General features: G+C 42.4%; 1 protein-coding gene across 2 annotated transcripts in view; it reads right to left on the bottom strand.

The window, feature by feature from the left end:
* Positions 1 to 20,367, bottom strand: part of MBOAT2 (membrane bound O-acyltransferase domain containing 2) — a 102,858-nt gene that overhangs the window by 30,448 nt on the left and 52,043 nt on the right. Inside the window, exons 1-2 of one of the 2 annotated variants that reach the window (XM_070451901.1) lie at positions 19,058 to 19,142; positions 3,172 to 3,267 (exon numbers count right to left, since the gene is read on the bottom strand). Coding sequence is in view for 1 of the 2 variants with exons in the window: in XM_020912046.2 (XP_020767705.2) it covers positions 3,172 to 3,267 (96 nt within the window). In the remaining variant the exon portion in view is untranslated. Of the gene's footprint in view, positions 1 to 3,171; positions 3,268 to 19,057; positions 19,143 to 20,367 lie in introns of those variants that run through there. The other variant, XM_020912046.2, reaches the window with a different exon arrangement.

The raw sequence follows: 20,367 nt of genomic DNA, 5'->3' as shown, positions 1-20,367 counted from the left end.
ATTTAACTGTTTTATACTTCTCTTGTACCTATTTTCTGAGGCCAACATGTCAGCTAACAACCTAGCCTTTCAACCTTTCTGCAAAAAGAAGCTTCTATTAACAGCTATTAACAGTCCCTTTTATCTATTCAGGATTTTAAATGTATCTTGAGTCTATCTCTCTATCTACATATACACACACATACACCCATGCACACACACACAATATCAGTGTTCCACACCTCTGCAAGTAACACTGGCTGGTATGCAAGAGCTCCCATGTGATTCCTTAGCAAGAACCTGGCTTCACTCCCTGTGTGTCTAACTTCAGGGCACTGGTGAGCTTAGCACAAAGAATGGGTCCCAAGATTCAGCTCTACCTTCCTCAGACTGCCAACACCACTTTGGATGGCTCCCGTATCTACCCTAATTAGGAGCAAGTCAGGATCTCCTGTGCTCATGTGTTGTAACACTCAAGGCTTCTAAATGCTTCTTTTCTCTTCTGCACACATTAAAACAAAAGGGAGCATTCTAACTTAGTTCGGCCACAATGGTCTCCTTGAGCTGATTTGTCTCTGTCTTTGCACCAGTACACTGATGATGCTCACATGTTTTCTCCTAGTGGATAAAAATTACATATTAAACTGGGAGTTTTACATCAGGTTGTCCATCTGTAAAATGCTATATTTCTTCGACACACTCAAATATTTTTAAATTATATTCAAGTGAAAAATTTTTATTTTAGTAAAATACTTAAGATCCTATCTTAGTGTTCTTAATGTACACTATCCTCTAAATTGTGGGGTCATGTAACTAGTTTTTTCCAACAGAATGAGAGAAAAAGTGGAGGGCAGGCATGCTCTCTCTGCGCTCAGCTCACTACGGGACACACCATTCCCTCGATTTAATCAAGAGGATTCTAGAGAACCTGAAGTAGGTGGGGCCACAAGAAAGGAGCCTGGTTCCTTGAATGATTGTGGGGAGCAGAGGCCCCCTCCTCAGTGGGCTGGTGTGAATGAGAAATAAACTTGCTTTATGTAAAGTCACAAGAGCAATGTGCTTCATTAGTGGTTAGCCCACCCCTAGCTAGAGAGTGACGAGAGTTTAGAATAGCAGATAAGGGAAATAAAAAAGGTAATGACTAAGATAAAAACGAAGAAGGGGTTATGAGGCTCCAGTGAACACTGGATCACAGAATTTGTACTTCTACCAATTCTTATTAATAAACTGAAATCTGCTACGTTAAACTACTTAGTAAATGTGGCAGTTTAAAAATACACGTAGCTAGTTCCTATTTTCATTACACTAAGATGACAGCATGTGACCTAGGCTATCTAAGTTCATCAAGATTCAAGGTGGCCCAATACACCTACTGATTCTGCTTAATAGCTTTTTGCTTTAAGAATTCCTGTTGTTTATAAGTTGATAGTGAAAGTGAAGTCGCTCAGTCATGTCTGACTCTTTGCGACCCCATGAACTGTAGCCTACCAGGTTCCTCTGTTCATGGGATTTTCCAGGCAAGAATACTGAAATGGGTTGCCATTTCCTTCTCCAGAAGATCTTCCTGACCCAGGGATTGAAACCAGATTTCCCGCATTGTAGGCAGACGCTTTACCATCTGAGCCACCAGGGAAGTCCTTTATAGGCTCATAGCCAACATCTATTCTCTTCTTCTGTATGTCCGGTTATTTCTGAATTCTATTCAATATATTGCTAATTTGACTAACTAGTTTTTTAGTGTATTTAATATTTTGCTTTGTCTTGGTTTTATTTGTTCTTTTAGATATAGTCTTTTATCCAAGTGGTTTTAAAATCTGTTTAACAAAAGTAAAATCCACTTTGATATCACTAAGAAGAAAAAGGTAATTTATCTTCTGAAATTCTCCTGTTTTATAACAGTGACTTTTCTTTAAGCTCACACAACGGTGGCTCTTTTCTAGTGTTCAACAATTTATTCGCAGATGCCATGATTTGTTTCATTTTCTTTTTTCCACTTACTTATCCTTCAGTTGAATTTACTGGTCCTTATTTATCCTGTAGAGATAACTCAAGGCCTACTTAAAAGCAGGTCTTCTGTGTCTTTTTCAACAAATAAAGCTGTCAGGCTTGACATATACACCGTAGAGTTTTATCTTCAACTTCCCCACCCAGTACGCAGATGTTAGCAGGTGTCCCTCTATAAAGACGGGGAAGAAGTTCATTTTTAAGGACTTGGATTGCATTTATCTCATAAGAGACATTCAATCAGTTCTGTTACAGGCAAAAGACCCTTTCAGAACCAAGGAAGGATTAAATTTCCTCTGAAGAAAAACAAAGCCTGAAGTTATTTCTACCACTCACTAGAATACTGAATATTAGAATGTAAAACATTTCATAGATGTGAAATGCATAAAAGAAAAACACATGTTCAAGTGCATTCTCATGGAAATTCAGACTGACAAAGCTAGTCCGAGGACTTGCATCCAAAGACAGTCCCACAGTGTGTTAAGAAGCAAGAACAAGCTATCAGATGTTACACAGCAGTTGGTGAAACACTGTACAAAAGGGATTCCAAGAAGGGAGGGAGGAAGCAAGGGAAGAAGGAAGAGAGAGAGGGAGGGAGGAAGCAAGGGAAGGAGGAGGAGAGACAGGGAGGGAGAAGAAGAAAAGACGGGTAGCAAGGAAGCAGGCTCAGAGGGGCTGATTTTCAATAGTTATTGCTGCTGCTGCTGCTAAGTTGCTTCAGTCATGTCTGACTCTGTATGACCCCACAGACAGCAGCCCACCAGGCTCCCCCGTCCCTGGGATTCTCTGGGCAAGAACACTGGAGTGGGTTGTCATTTCCTTCCCCAGGGGATCTTCCTGACCCAGGGATTGGACCCAGGTTTTCTGCATTACAGGCACACGCTTTACCGTCTGATCCACCAGGGAAGCCCAGAATTAGAAAATGCTTTCAATATCAGCATGTCATACAACAAATGTTATTCCCATATATTTAGAAATTTTACAAAAGTCAATTAAAAAAATGTTATTTTTGTGACTTACACATCACTATAAAAGACCACTTTCAAAGAAGAAAAATGTTAAATTTACAAAAAGAATTTTAAACGAAAAAAGTTTTTCATTTGAACTACTAAATGGAACTATATTTTGTCTTTTAACCAACATGTTAGAATAGATAAACAGACTTCTGAATCAAAGTTTTCATCTTACCCTGAAAAATCAGCAGAATATTGTCCATAATCAAAGATATAGACTCTAGTGATTTGGCATACTGTGAGGTATCCCAAAGCAAACACGAAACAATATCTGGAAAACAAAAACAAGCTAGATTAGTGAAATAAAAAGATTCATTTTGTTAAAAAAAATACATTTTAAACTAACATATTAACTATATGATATGGTTCAAAAACTGTAAACATCACTAGATCTACTCCACAAATGGCTTTCTTTGATAAACTGTAAAAACTCTTTACTAGTGTCTGCTTCAGTTTCCTTAAATTTTGTACCATTTTCAACGGCAAACACATTTAGTTCCTACCTTTATTCATTTTTTCCTTCTGAAAAACCTCCATATAACAGATTATGTATCTGAAAGTCATGCTTACAACATAAAACTGAATATGGTAAGTACTGGTATCTATTTATTTTTCCTTCTTTTAGAAAACAAAATCTAGTGTGAAAATATTTGGCTGAAACACACATCAAACAAGTTCTTAAGAGTTTTTTTAAGACTTGTCCTCAATCATCTAAAATCATAAACAGTGTGCAGCAGGTGGTATTTACTCACATTTTATAAACATAAATGTTTAATAATTTTCAGTCTTAAGATGTATGGGAGAGAGCTACAATAATTAAAAACACTAGGATTTCCCTGGTGGTCCAGTGGTTAAGAATCCACCCATCAATGCAAGGGACATGGGTCCAATCCCTGGTCAGGAAAGATTCCACTTCCTGCAGGGCAACTAAACCCACGTGTTGCAACTAGTGAACCCACGCTCTAGAGCCTGGGCTCTGCAACAAGAGATGCCACCACAATAAGAAGCTCGCATACCACAACTAGAGAGTACTCTCCACACCCCCCACCACCCCCCCAACCCCCCCCACACACTTGCTGAAACTAGAGAAAGCCCGGGCATAACAACAACAAAGAACCAGCACAGTCATAAATTAATTATTTGTAAAAAAGGATTTAAAACATCATCTGGGAGAACTAATTTACATATCAAGAGAACAGAAATTCACAGACTCTAGAATATATACCACTGTGTAAAATGAAGGCTGTAATGCATATCACATATGTAATACATATTACATACATATAATATGTAATGCATATTAGCAGGAGTGAATGGATTATCACCTAATGAGTTAAACAATTTGGGTGGGTGAATGGAGCTGTACCTTCATTGAAACAATCCTAGACGAATAAAAGAATTAAATATACAGTATAATACTAAAACACATACGGGCTGTGAATAAGTATTCAAATGTCCTCAAATTGGTGAAGGACTTTCTAAACATACATAACACAGAAGAAATCAATAGAAGAAAAAAACCCAATGTAGTTGATTAATTTAAAACATTGAACTTCTCAAATAGGCCATTCAGGAGGTTTTAGGAAAGGGTCCTTTCATACTTCAGACAAATAGGTAATTCTGATACACTTGGATTATTCCTGAGCAAAGACGTCTGCACTAGATAACTGAAATAATCTTTAATAAGAGTTTAGCACACTAAAACTAATTATAACTTAAGATAGCTTGACCAAGCAGTGTTTATTGGGTAAATGCAAAAATGATTCAATACAGGAAGCCAAACTAAGTGGTGTAGAAGTATTTACACCTTGGTAATTGGCAAACACTATAGATTATTCAATGAACATGAATTTGAGCAAACTCCAGGAGATACTGAAGGACAGGGAAGCCTGGAGTGCTGCAGTCCATGGGGTCACAAAGAGTCAGACACGACTTGCCTGAACAAACAAATGGATTATTCAAACCAGAGATAATCAAACCAAAGCCTGTAGGATAAATCTCACTCCCTGCTTTGCTTCCGTCAGTCAAATTTTGTTTGACCACTCAAGGCCATTTACATGTATACTGCTTATGGCTGCTTTGGCCTCAGAACACCTGAGCTGAACAGTTGCAGCAGCATCTACAAGGCCCTCAAAGCCTAAAATACTATATCTGGCTCTTTATGAAAGAAGTTTGCTGACCCTAAACAGAAGCAATGAAGAGAATGCTAATAATAGACACTAAACTTTTAAAAGTATGTCATGACCTGCAGCTATGACATTGTGAATAGCCCCCCGCTCAAAAAAAAAACCCAGAAAATCTTATTCTTCTAGCATTCAAAAACTATTATTCACTTCAGCATAGAAGTTGCTCTTACTCACATTATGGACAAAAAGAGAAAAGTGTCAACCTGTACCTTTAGTGTTTTACTTTCAACTTACTCATTTACGTAAACAAAAATATCAACAAACATTCATTAGCTGAACCACATTTGTTTGCCCATGATGTAAGCAACTTCTTCACTGAACCGGGAAAATCTGTGGTCTAATTCTGTCAACTCATAATTGAATTGCGATCATGGATTAGTTATGAGTTTGTCAAAAATCAATGAAAGCATTCTGCAGAATCAAAGAAAAAAGAAGGGATACATGTAGCTGGCATGGTATGAATTCCTTCTATGCAGAAAAAGGATCTGATGGCTGTAGCAGCAACCACCCTGCATCCCTGAAGTAGTGAGCTAACAGGTGAAGGACAGAACTGCAAAACAAGAAAGAAACCTGACTCTTTAATAAACACTGTTGAGCAGCTACACTGGCTCTGAATAACCTAAGTCCAGAAAAATCTGAGGTGCTGGGTTTTTTCCTATTATCCAGAACTGAAATGCATTCCAAAGCGATACCAAAGCGCACCACATTTTCACTGTTATCTTTTGAATTAGGCTACAGGGAAGGGTGACAGGGAAAGCCTCTGATTTGTCAAGTGGTCTCATACTCCCTGCAACTGACAGTTTACAGGTGGGTGTGAAACTTAAGTACTGTCAGTGAAACAAGACACAGAGCTTTTAGAAAGGCTATCTCCTTAAATAGCAAGTAGGACACTTGCTGAGGAGGGCATGTCAACACACTCCAGTATTCTTGTCTGGAGAATCCCCTTGGACAGAGGAGTCTGGTGGGCTACAGCCCCTGGGGTTGCAAGGAGTTGGGACATAGCTAAGCAACTAAGCAGAGTACAACACAGGACCCCTGCTACTGCTATGTCGATTAAGCCCAGCTAGCCTACAGACAATCTGGTGAGATGGTGAAGCAGAAAAGCTAAATAAAACAAAATACAGAACTTTCTGATGCCCTCATAAAAACAGAGTTGCTGAGTTAATCAACAAGAACTGCCTCGCCTCGTGACCTTTCCCTGGAAAAGTGAATCTCTCTGCACTGGTTACCATTATACCACTATGACTTATACCATTACACCACTATGAGTTGGGATTTCTGCTCTGTGCAGTTTTAAAAGCATCCTGATACTATCATCCTTTATAACAAAATGAAATCAACAAGATTTGAAGAGTTCCAGAGAGAACATTCTATTATTCATTCAAATATAAGTGTTGAATTACTGCCCCATTTTAAAAAGAGAAACCACATCTAAAATACCCATTCTCTAGACATTAGATATGAAGTGGAAATTGTTCAGGGAAAAGCAAAGTGCTCAGGGACTATGGGAATTAATGGGCTTGAAATGCCGAGAACTGAAAAAGAGGAAAACAGGCAACATCACCAAAAGGTTCAAAATCTTGATGGAGAGAAAGGCAAAAACTAATAAGTGAGCCGTTGTGTTAATGTGAAGTCAAATGAAACTCATCACTTTCAGGGTGCTCAAGTTCAGGGGGCTTTGGGTGCAGCCCCAATTCAGGAAAGGTCAACACATCTGAGGGCTAACTGTGGTGTGGGCTTGGTTGCCTGGTTGTGTCCAACTCTTGGGACCCCACGGTCGTAACCCACCGGGCTCCTCTGTCCATGGGATTTCCTCCTGGGAAGCCTGACTTACTATACAGTTCGATTTACATGAAATTCTAAAACAGATAAACTGATCAAAGGTGGTACAAAAAGCAGAGAGCAAGCGGGGTGCAGGGGGCTGGGCTATAAAGATTACAAAGAGAATGTGGGAACCTTGGGGGATGAATGAAGTATCCTGTGCCTGGATTTGGGGGGTGGTGATAGAGGTCTGGACATTTGTCAAAACTCACTGAGCCAGTGGTTCTACTTTGTTTAAGGTAATTTTTACCTAAAGAAAGTTGATTTTAAAATTATTTGGAAACAAATTTTATAATCTCCTCTGCAGATTCCTTCTCAACCTGGGACTCTAGGGTTCACTCCTCTTCTCCGTTTATATCTGTTTCCAAAAAGATTTCATCCAGTCCCATGCCTTTAAATACAAACACAACAGTCATGTGAATACGAACACAACTATTAGGCATGAAGACAGTTGGGACCTACAGGCGAATGAAATAAAATGAAAGCTGAGTGTTCTATTTCTGGGTATATTTCAAAATAGGACCTTAAGTCTGATAAAGTCAGCAGGGACCTGGAAAGACTGACTGCTTATAAACTGTTCATTTCCTATTTAAAAATTTATGATTAATCAAGTCTGTTCATTTATAGTTAGTGGCTATCATGCGTGAGGCAACCTGAAGAATTCGTTTTCTATGGGGTGGCATAACTGAGAATGAGGCTGTTATTTTAAAACCAGCAACCCAGAGTGAGTTTGGCCCTTCTTTCATCTCAGTCTACTTTTATGAAAGTAACACAGGCATAGTTTCAAAGGGTCCAGCATGCATCACCAGGACCAAGCCGCCTGCAGCTGCATACCCTGCACACAGGCTCTGCTCCCCAGATGCCACTTCCTGACCCATCCTGGACCTGGCAGGACAGACTGGCCCATCCTCAATAGCACCATCCTCGCCAGCACTTAGGTTCCAGCTTCTGTCTCTTTGAGTTTCAGATAAACGTGTGTGTTGAATCTACTACAATTACTGGAAGCCTCAAAATTTAGTCTTATAACCATGATTAAAACATCAGTTTTCTAAAATCTTTTTGATAGTATTTGCATTTTATTCTAAAAGTCCAGCTATCAACTTAATGGAATTTTAGTAAAGCAATCCTTAACATTTCTTGCTCTTTTTACTTTGTACACAGTAACACATTCTAAGATACTTTGTTTCTGCTAAGGTATTAGGACCAAAGGTTAAGTTTATCCTCAGGTAACCAACAGGTGAGTATCAACTATCTAACTAGGTGAAGTCTTAAGCCAAGTTGAAAGGCTCCTTCCACTATTGTTCTTTAGCTGCCAAGTCATGTCTGACATCTTGGGACCCCTTGGACTACAGCCCGGAACCACCTGGTGGCTCAGACAGTAAAGAGTCTGCTTGCAATGTGGGACACCCAGGTTCGACCCTTGGGTCAAGAAGATCCTCTGGAGAAGGAAATGGCAACCCACCCCAGTATACTTGCCTGGAAAATCCCATGGACAGAGGAGCCTGGCAGGCCACAGCCCATGGGGTCACAAAGAGTCAGACACAACTGAGCGACTTCCCTTTCACCTGGACCTCAGCCCACCAGGCTCCTCTGTCCATGGGATTTTTCCCATCAAGAATACTGGTGTGGGTTGCCATTTCCTTCTCCAGGGGATCTTCCCAACCTAGGGATCAAACCTGTATCTCCTGCATTGGCAGGTGGATTCTTTACCACTGAGCCACCAGAGACGCCCTCTTCCATTATCACATTTATAAACACATTCTCGTAAAGATATACAGTAGCCACTCTTCACATTTTGAAATCACATGCCTTATCTCTTCTGAGAGTTTTGCCTGTTAAAGATGTCACTTTAACTCAACACACTTGCCTTTTATAGAAGGAACAGAAAGAGCAGTGAGATACGACTTCTCCATTGCGGGAACCTGACATCAAGCCAGGGAGCACAGCCACAGCGTCTGACAGCCAACGGTGAGTGACAGTGCTGGGTTTTTCCAGGATTAGCTATTGAGATGCCAGTCACCCCTGTCTCACTATGTCTATTTAGAGCATCTTTATCGTATCTTGTGAAAACTGTTCTCTTAGATGTTGTATCCTTCCCTAGACGGCACTCCTTCAAAATTTCAGACGTCTGAGTCTATGAGAGCCTGGCACTGAGCTTGACAAAGAGAAGGCATTCTGTAAAGTGGCAGAACAGAACAGAAGCAGTGTGAAAAGATGTTCATTGCAGGCCAGGGAAGTAACTGAGGGCTCCTCCCAGGACGACGATGATGTAGATGTAGCCACAAATACAGAACAGGAGCGACACAGAGGAAATGATGCCTCCCTGTGAGGCTACATGCCCAGAGCCAGGACTGGCCAGCCTGACACGTACCAGTGAAAAATGGGAGAAACTACAGGAAATAAGTTAGTGCATAAAATAGGGTTCAGGGTATTCGAAAGGGCCATGAGTGTCTTGAGTACTTCTGGCTATTCTCCTGCAGGCGTTCAAAGATTTTTAAGCAATGAGTGATGTAGTGAAACAGTTCTTAGGCAAGTAATAGAGACTTAACCCATACACAGGATGGATGGTAAGAGATAAGGCTGGGAGTCAGAGGAGCAGTTATGTAGCAGGAAGAAACAAGTTCTGAGTTAAGATGGAGATGTGACAGCAATGCTGAGGTTTCTAAGGAGAAACTAAAAAATATCTCATACTATATCAGCAGCAGAAACTAAGGAGAAAAAGCCAGGTTTGTAAATTAGGGCATAACAAGAAAACACAGAAGTCGACTCTGGAGTCCAAACTGGCTTGGGCTGGAAAGTTGGCTTGGTCTCTTCCTAGCTGGAGACTCCAGACCAGTTGGTAAATTAAGCCTCAGCCCTCTTCTCTTTTCCAGACACATTTGTTTCTTAATATCATTGTATTGAAGGCTTGAAAGCCTCTACCCTGAACACCACACTTGTCTGACTGCTGTTCCCACATGAATATTTAATGAGGCCTCTCAAATTTAACATGCAAAGAAAGCCCCCCTTCCCAGTAAACTGCCTCTCCCCAGCCACCCCATTTCCTACATAGCATAGTCCACCTGGCCACTCGGGCCAGAAACCTAGCTCAGATCAACGCTGACTTAATTCTAATAAAACAGCAAGCTTGCTCCAATACAGCTTCATTTTTTAATGTGTCCTTTGTGCTACTATTACCATATGTAAGTGTTTGCTCAGATTCATGTTCATTGAGTCAGTGATGCCAACCAACAATCTCATCCTCTGTTGTCCCCTACTCCTTTTGCCCTCAGTCTTTCCCAGCATCAGAGTTTTTTCCAATGAGTCAGCTCTTCACATCAGGTGGCCGAAGTACTGGGGCTTCAGCTTCAGCATCAGTCCTTCCAGTGAATATTCAGGGTTGATTTCCTTTAGGAGTGACTAGTTTGATCTCCTTGCAGTCCGAGGGACTCTGAAGAGTGTTCTCCGGCAACACAATTTGAAAGCATCAATTCTTCGGGGCTCAGTTTTCTTCATGGTCCAACTCTCACATCTGTACATGACTACAGGAAAAACCGTAGCTTTGACTAGACGGACCTTTGTTGCCCAAGTAATGTCTCTGCTTTTTAATATACTGTCTAGGTTTGTCATGGGCTTCCCTGGTGGCTCAGATGGTAAAGAATCTGCCTGCAATGAGGAGACCCAGGCTCAATTCCTGAATGGGGAAAATCCCCTGGAGAAGGGAATGGCCATCCACTCCAGTATTCTTGCCTAGAGAATCCCATGGACAGAATAGCCTGGCAGGTTACAGTCCATGGGGGTTGCCAAAAATGGGACACGACTGAGCGATTAAGCACGCACGAGGTCTGTCACAGTTTTCCTTCCAAGGAGCAAGTGTCTTTTAATTTCATGGCTGCAGTCACTGTTTGCAGTGATTCTGGAGCGTGCTGGTTCTGTTCCATCTCTTCCACCCATGGTACACAGCGGCTGACACCTCCCCTCCGATTTTTAAACTCACGGTTTTATTTTTCAGCCTTACTCTCAGAGTCTCCCCTGTGTCTGTAATCTCAGTGGTCAGTCAAGGGCTAGTCAGGGCTTGTGCTTAAGAATCTGCCACCAGTAAGGCTTCTGCCCTCTGCTGAGGGTTTCAGGTGTGGGTCTGAGAGCTCGTTCAACAGTCCGGCAGGTTTCAAGCCCGCTCTGGCCGTCTCTCTCCTTCAGGCCCGCCACACTTCCCCTGATGTGGAGGCAGTATCCAGGCAGCCACGGTTGTATCGGTATCTTCTCTAGTCTCCCCATGGCTCTCTCGCTGCCAAGAATCTCTCTGCTATACGTTAGACCAAATCCTCAGGACGGGAGAGCTAGAGGCCCCCTCTGTGAGCCACCTCTCAGGTTTTATGCCTTCCACCCCCAAGCAAGTCAACCAAAGCTGCAGGTCTTTGCAGCCGGCCCTGCCCTAGGAGAACTCTCTGCCAGGGAATGAGGGGTGGGGGGAGCCCAGGCAGGAACACCACCATTCCCACTGTTCTCACTCAAAGGTCATCAGTTTTCTTTTAAACAAAAGCTTCTCGAATTGCTGTTTGCTTTGAGTAAATTTTCAGAGCCCAACAATGGTTTTGACCAGTTTTATTGCTACTTTGTGGGGAGAAAATTTGTGGATTTCCACTCCTCAGTAGCTGAAACATCAGTTAATTAAAGTAGGATTTGGTAGGCTTGTGTGGAAATATGATTTCTGGGGGTGGGGGGGGGCTGTAAATTCAAGTTCTAAAATAGATTCAGAAAATCGGAAATATATCCACACCTAGAAAAGTCCCCGGGCGGGACGAGCCTGCCAGCCCTCACTCAGAGCATGAGCTGGCCCTGTGGCTGGAAACCAGCTCTGTGAGAGTCTGTGACTCTAACAGAAGAATTTTAAAACACTTTTATAAAACCAGCTGCTTTACCAGCAAAAACCAGCCACCACGTCATCTTCATACAAGACTCAGAGGCCCCTGTTTTGTTCCCAGTCGTTACACTGCCGCTGTCCTCTTGGGGTGAAGGCACTTTCTCCCCAGGGTCCTAACTTGGGCTTCTCCCTGGATGGGGAGACTCCAGATTCTCTCTTACTGTCTTCCTAGAGATCTGCAGGTCATCTACACTCCCTGATAAAACGGCTGTTCCTCGGAAGACAGGGCCTGCCGGGTTCCCTGCCGAGGAGCCCTCTCGCCTGGAACGGCAAGGTCTGCACGAGTTACAAGCACAATACAAGTCGTGAGGGGCTGTGTTTGTTCTTTTACAAAGCCTTATTCATGACAAGAAAGGAGCTCAGCTGTGTCCACCAGACCAGACACAAACTGAGACACGGATACATGAGGGCACTGGGTCCTTTTCCTTCTCACATTGTTTACCGATGACAGAAAGGACCCCAAACCACGTGGCCAACTGTTCAGCTCCTTTCTAAAATCTAACTCTGCTCCCACACCTGTCTCTGAAACATAACGAAGTCACTTAATGGTGTTTAATAAAGAAAATTTCCAAAGTTGACTCAAAGATAGAAATAAAATTGGGTATTGGCTCTTGGTATCAAGCAGGATGTTTATCGTTCAAAATGCAAAGACTTCTATAGAAATTCCCTGGTGGTCCAATCGTTAGGACTCGGTGCTTTCCCTGCCGAGGGAATGGGTTCAATCCCTGGTCGGAGAACTAAGATCCCACACGCTTTGCGCTTGGCCAGAAGGAAAAAGAAAAGGGAATAGTTTACATCAAGATTTCAGACGTCTGGACTGTAGTTAAAAATATCATCTGATTGGATAGTCCTTAAATCAATAAATACACAGAAATGAAGTTTTAAAGGCTTTAAAAACATCAAAGACTGTATCTGGCAGTCAGTGTAATGACAGAATCTTAAACTGAAAAAGACAATTACCCACAAAAACGCATCCAAATTTCAGTCCATTCTAATTGCTACTAAAACCAGAACCGTGAAAACTAAAGTCTATAAAAGGCTTCATGTTCTCCTGTGCTGTGCTGCGCTCAAGTCGATCAGTCGTGTCCGACTCTTTGTGACCCCAGGGACAACCACCCTCCAAGTCAGAGACCCGGCGCCCCTCCCGACCGGAAGACCAGGACCCTGTCAGTCTTTGCTCTTCAGGGGCTGCGTGTTGTAACAAAGGGTGCTGAGCTCCCTTCCCACGTGCACAGACGATCACTCACCTTTCTTCCATTACCCTTTGGGGTGAAAACCACATAGGTGGAAAAGCAGAAAAAGATGATTCAATTCATTCTGTGAAGACCGTCAAAGCGAGGGCAGCAAGAAGACGATGTGTGCAGCGATCTAAGGAAGCTGGAGCAGCGATCTAAGAGCTGGAGGGGTCGGGAGGAACATAAGGACAGCAGGGCATCCCCACCGCCCACTGAGAGCTGACCGCGCGCCAGGGACGATCTCAAACGCCTTTCAGGTGTTCACGCCTCAAACGACCCAAGAGGAGACTGATGAAGCAAGGTCATTCTCAGTGAGGGCGAATACAGGTGGTGGGGGGAGATGAAGGAAGAAGTGAAGATTTATCCCACTGGCTTCACTGCTCAGCTGCTAAGTCTGGATAAATTAACAAACTAACCCAAGAATTAGAATTAAAGAATTTTAGCTTCCCAATTCAGCCTTCAAACTAAGATTAATTTATATTACTTGCACACACACCAATTATCAATGAAGGAAAACAACCCCGAAATAAAATGGATAGGACACTGCCTGTTTCCCATGGAAAATCCACATGCTGTGAAGGTCAGGGGGGAACTGAGTTTAGCAGCTGGCTGCATGGGGCGTTGGTGCTGAACAGATTGGGTTTCAAATTCTGAGCCTGCTGGGGACCAGTTGTATAAACCTGGGGAAAGCATCTAGGTCTCTGAATGTCTGTTTTCTTCAACAATAAAGCTGAGATACAGGATTACAGCACAGGCGGCTGTAAGGATTGCATGGGAAAGCACCTTAGCATTTGTGTTTAATAAATATCACTGGCAATTTAGCTACTGAGAGTAATTTATTTGTAATTAAAGTTGTGTATTGTCCTCTGGGGTTCCATCCTACTTGTTTCTTAACTTTTATCATTTTTTTCGTTGGATTTTATCTTCAAGTCTTTAAGTCTGTTCTCTGCACACTTTCTAAAGCTCTCTAAGGAAAAAAGTTTATTCTATTATCTTATACTATCATCTATTATCTTATACTATTCTAAATAACAGCTCTCTAATAATTCGTTTATTACAATGAAGCTTTTGAAATGAAGCTATGCTCCAACAAAATGAGTTCTATATGAAACTTCTTGAAACTTTGAAAGGCAAATCATGCCAACCCCATCCTGAAATTGTTACCTTCTTCCCAAGGCAAGTCCTGCTAAGTAACATAGTCTGTCATACCCTAAGATTAATTTCCAGGCCAGGAAAAGACAGCAATCCCATCTCTTCTCTGGGTTTCACTAAGTGTAAGCAAAACCTCACACTTTGGAGAGAAACAGGTGCCCAGGCTCACCTGCTATAACATCCTTTCAGCAAAATGTCCTACCATTTTTCAAGTCATCAGATATTTTGCCCTCTTATCTTCTGATTTTCTCTCCATAACTACTCTAAATAAGAACTGTTTAATAAGCCAGCAGCAGCAAGCAGGATGGGATCACTGTCTTTTCCCTATATAAATTAATGTATCAGAAAGTACTTTAAGTCTTTTCTTAGTCAACTGACATTAAAGTAGCACTTTAAAGACTATACTTATTCTGTAATTAAATAAGTATCAGCCTCAAGCATGGAACTTACAAAAGACTGAACAATTTTAAGTTAAGGTAGATTATTGAGAAAATAAAATCACTTTTATTCAAATATTTCTCTGGGAGGTAAAGCCTTTTAAAAAAGACCCCAACGTGCGTTCTAATGATCACTAAGACAAACCCAGTCACTACATCTCTAACATGCCTGCTATTCTACAAAAAATAGCCCAGACTCTTTATGCTATCTGGTAAGAAGGTGAGAATCTCTTTTTCTCTAATTAAAAAGAAAACTTTAAAAGAATCTCCATGAATCAGCAATAACCACAGGAATTAATTTCACAGATGTCCAGGATGGATAATTACTAGTTTTGCTACTGGTCTGAGTGACCTCACCTCTTGGAACTATGGTCTCCTCTGTACAGTGAATAATGACCTGGTGTCTCAGACAGTAAAGACTCTGCCTGCAACGCAGGAGACCTGGGTGCAATCTCTGGGTGGGGAAGATACCCTAGAGAAGGGAATGGCAACCCACTCCAGTATTCTTACCTGGAGAATTCCATGGACAGAGGAGCCTGGTGGGCTACAGTCCATGGGGTTGCAAAGAGTCAGATATGACTGAATGACTAACACTACCAGGACTGTAGGGACAGTTAAGTGGAATATTTGTAGAGAGCACTCAACATTCCACCATTCAAGTTCCAAAGTTCAAGTCCAAACACTCTATTAAATCATACTGTTTCTAACATAGAGAAGACAAAACCTGCCCATATCAAGTCTACATATTTATCGTAACAATACACCACAGGCAGACTCAGCATTCAGCAAGCCCTAATTTGCCCAAACAACTTCCTCATTTCTTACCTAAAAGTAAAGAAAAAGAAATACACCATTCATGCAACCTTCTTCTCTCACAAAATTTCAATGTGAACCACATATTTTATGTAAGTGGCACGGTGTTTGAAAGCATCAGTTCTTCAGCCCTCAGCCCTCTTTATGGTGTAAGCCCCATCACCTGAGTCCACCGGTGGACTTCTTACTCTGACACATTCAGATGTAACGGCAACACCTAAAGTAACAGCATTATTTTCCAAGGGATGTGTGTTTGTATTGTCTTCATCTCCACATTAACATATTCTTCCTACTTCAGACAGAAACCCTTGACACAAGGGAAAGAAACCTCCCTTCCTTGCTCAAGGATGACTGGGTCCTTAACAGAGACTCAGCTTACGACTGGAAACACAAGTTAGAATTCAAAATCTCCAGAAGAGATACTACAGTGACTAGACAGGATGGTGGAATCTGAATTAGGCCCTGTCCCAAGCACAGGGTTTGAGGGCGTGATGTGTGTGCCCCTGTGCTCAGTCGCTCAGGCATGTCCGATGCTTTGTGACCCCGTGGGCTGCAGCCCACCAGGCTCCTCTGTCCACAGGATTTTCCTGGCAAGAATACTGGAGTGGGTTGCCATGCCCTTCTCGAGGGGATCTTCCCGACCCAGGGATCGAACCCGGGTCTCCTGCATTGCAGGCGGATTCTTTACCACTGAGCCACCAGGGAAGCCCAAGAGGGTATGATGCTACGTCCTAAAGATTCGTCAGAATCCAACAGGGCCTGGACATCCTACTGCCTCTCAGCAAGTAACAGGTTTTCCTTTCTTTGAGAATTGAGAATATTTAAAAACCTCAGATCCTAAGCATAATATGCCTAACGGCCATTGCATCTTTTTGGATAAAAACTATCTGTGTCTTTGTGCTAAGGAAGAGCAACCCGCACTGTGCTCAGGACCCTGCTGGCTCCCATTACCTCTCCTCAATCAACTCAGGGTACTTCTTTTTAACAACACATTCTCCTATCATAAAGCTGAATGCTTAAGTAATAAAGTGCAGGAACAAAAAGCCTGGGCACTGGGTGTGATCAGACACACCCAGTTCTCATCCAGGTTCCCCTCTTACTAACCTGCTACCGGGGAAACAGATCCCCTGGAGGGCCCACCTCCAGGGCTGCTGCTAGGATGAGTGCGATCCCAGCACCCCGCACAGCAATGGATACACAATGTTTGCTGTCACATTAACTGCTATGAGGAGAAGACAATGTGAAAAACACATTTTAGAATTACTTATGGTTTTCTGGTTGAAATACAGCTTCTAGCTCAGGACAGCACAGCAACACCCAAAGAGCCTGCACCTTCACTCCAAGCCACTGAAAGGCTTTCAAGTACCATCCACAGAGAGCGGAAAAGAAAAACTTTTATTAGAGTCCAGGTTCCTTCCTGCCACGTTTTATTCCCTCTCATGGGATCTCGGATTGTCCTCAGGGATGTTAGTACTTTCCCCTGCAGAGTTTCCGCTGAGCCATTAACCACTGCTCATTACCTTCATGAGTACAGATCTCCAAGTGACTTGAGGCTTCTGTCTGCCAGGTGGCATTTCCAAAATCCTCACTCCTCCCCAGCGGAGTCAAGAGTTCCTCATGATATCTCTATTTAGGAATTCACACTGCAGGAGTCCTGTAAGCACTGGCGGCGACAGGTGACGATGGACTTCTGTCTCACCTGCTCTTCAGGGGCATGGAAGACTGAGCTAAAAGCACATCAGCTAAAACAGCCTGGTCCTTCCCTGATCTAACCCCCACCCCAGGGCCGCGGCTCCACACCCAGCCTCAGGGGCAGATAAGCAGGGAGGGAGGCAGGAAACACCACAGACTGCTGGTCAACCCACCAAGCATGCCATTCAAGGTGCTCCGCACAGACGGGTATCCTCTGCTCAGAAATACCCCACCAAAAAGAGATGTCAGGGACTTCCCTGGGGGTCCAGTGGCTGAGACTTCACCTTCCAATGCAGAGGGTGCAGGTCTGATCCCTGGTCAGGGAGCTAAGGGCTTCCCTCACAGCTCAGTTGGTAAAGGATCTGCCTGCAGTGCAGGAGAACCAGGTTCGATCCCTGGGTCGGGAAGATTCCCTGGAGAAGGAAATGGCAGCCCACTCCAGTATTCTTGCCTGGAGAATCCCATGGACAGAGGAGCCTGGTGGGCTGTAGTCCGTGGGGTCGCTTTCAAAGAGTCAGGCATGACTGAGCAACTAACGCTTCACAGGGAGCTAAGACCTCACATGCCTTGCAGATCAAAACAAAAAACAAAAAAACATAAAGCAGAGCAATACTGTAACAAATTCAATAAAGACTTTAAAAAGGGTTCACATTAAACATATATATATTTTCAAAAAAGAGATGCAAAAAAAAAAGCCCACAAACATGCACTCAACAGAACAGAGAACCTCTCCTTCTGAGCTTCTATCATCCATAGACTCAACACCGGGATCATGAAAAGTGGACGGTACCCCCCACCACCCCAAGCAGTTCATAGTCTGGGAGGAGAAAAGGTAAACTAGAGCAACTTCACAAACCCTGATGACAAACTCTGATGTGACCTCAGCAGGAGGAGAAAAACCCAGCAAAGCACTTGGTGCCCAGGAGTGGCCTCAGAAAGCACCTCTTCCATCACGGGAACCCTCTTCTTGGGAACTGAGCCCTGGATGCAGGGAAAAGCACACCTGGGCACCCAGGTGAGTCACCTGGTTTAATGCAGTTTAGACTCAGAAAGGCAAAGGGGACGTGACTCAGGTTCCAGAGCTAATGAAATTTAGCAGAACCTGAATCAGACCCATAAACATCTGCTCCCAATCCAGTGCTTTTCCAATGAATCATTATGGCCACCTGGGGAGACGGGGGAGTTTAAACTTGATCTCTTCTCCTGGCCAAGGCCCGCTGCTCAATTTTATCATCACTACAAGGGGATTCCAAGGAACACATGTTTTAGTATCTCCCAATATTTAAAAATATATTTCAGCATAGTTTTACTTCACATTGAATATCTGTACTCTGTTTCCAAGTGTTTCATTCTGCTGAGCACACAGTAAATGGCTGATGAAGATTCTTTTTTTTTTTATTTCTCCCCAAGCTAGTAGCTCCTTTTGCTCCCTCAGCCCTGAGTGCACCCTCTTCCGTGATGACAATCACAGTGTGATTGCCAGTTTGACAGTAAGTGTCCTGCAGAGACTGAGCTCATCCTTTCATCCATCAGTGGGTCCCAGCACAATGTAACAAAAGCTTGCTGCATGGCTGACACTGTGCAATACCTACAACTCAAGGGTGCCTTTCAGAGGGTAAGGACCACATCTTCACTGTCTCTGGTTTGTTCAAAGGGGTGGGTGGCCAAGCCCATGTGACAGTGGGTTGAAGATCACTTTCCTACAGCTTTTACAATAATCCCATACAAAGCTTGGCAAACCCGCGAGACAGGTGTGGTTTTACTGGATGTGTCTATATCTTTTATATGTTTCCTGTAGGTCATTTGCTCTGTTGAAAACTACCTGCCAAGTTATCAAGAAAAGACTTCAGTTTAACCTCCCAAGGGTAACAGGCTCTTCCCATCTCACGGGTCTGCTGTTTACATATAAATAAGGGCAGGTCCCTGGTGCTGTGTTCCAAAATCCAAGGCTGTTCTTTGGAACTCAGAACAAGTCTTCCCATAGAAACCATCTGCTTCATCACAATAATTCACAGCAAATCAGTAATAAAGTTCATTATTCCATCATTTGTGCTATCGCAGGTTTAAAATTACCACCTGGCAAGCTTTATTTCGTATTTTGGAAACTAGGAGGAAGAGCATGCGTCTGCTTGCCTCTGTCTTTTCATGCCCCTGGAACAGGAGTGCGTTTAGTACTTGGGGTTGGCCAAGTACAGTTCACCTGCTTTTTTATTTTTTTCCTCTCAACCTTTTTATTGGCAAGAAGACACATTAAGATCTGTGATGATAATGTAAACATTGCAAGCATCCTTTCACAATTAAAATTTAGTCATTTTCTTCGTAGTTTAGATAGTTGGGCAGTTATTTCACAGTCATGCGAAAATGAGAATATTTCAATAACAGAATCTAAATTCCCACTACAAGAGGGATCAACGTTCAACATCTTTTGACTGTAAGTAAAACTACTTTTTGTGCCTGCAGGACTCCCCGGATCACAAATATTTATTTTAAAATGCATATTTTTTTTGGTAAATGAGGTCTGATGGACTCATGGTCAAGTTCGTTGTTCACATACTGTCTAGTGTACAACAAGAGAACTGGAAAAAGCTATGACAAGACTATGTATCCTATACAGTCTAAAATATTTGCTCTCTGGCCCTTCACACACTGTCTGCCAACTCCTGCTCTCAGAAAGGATGGGCAAACTTGTGAAAGTTAAGTTCTCCCCAAACTAATTAAGGAGAATCAATATCCCAATACATAGGACCTTCTTTTCCTAAATACTCTTTCTTCTTTTTGCCTCTATCACTTAAGGTTTTTAAATTTTTCCTCAAGACTCTCAAAGCTTGTATGAAAATGTAGACTAGAAAAAGCACTGAATTCTAGAATACATTTTAAAGGTAAATTATCTCATTATGGATCAGAATAAAACAGTATACACTTAAGTGTTAAAGGAAGCTACAAAAATAAGGCTTATACTGTATTAAAATATTTTAATTTACAAATGGATTGCAAAAACTACACTATGAATAGCTTACAAAATGTACAAAAAAAAGAGATCCAAGAATTTTTAAACTGTTAAATACTTAGGGAGTCCAAATCCTCAAAATTTAAACCCTCGATGTTCAAAGAAACACATTATACATACCATGT

Source organism: Odocoileus virginianus, chromosome 2 (genome assembly GCF_023699985.2).
Source record: "Odocoileus virginianus isolate 20LAN1187 ecotype Illinois chromosome 2, Ovbor_1.2, whole genome shotgun sequence".
In the NCBI taxonomy this organism is placed as follows: domain Eukaryota; kingdom Metazoa; phylum Chordata; class Mammalia; order Artiodactyla; family Cervidae; genus Odocoileus; species Odocoileus virginianus.
Note: the sequence above shows the minus strand (reverse complement) of the source record. Positions and strands in the feature narration are given on the sequence as shown.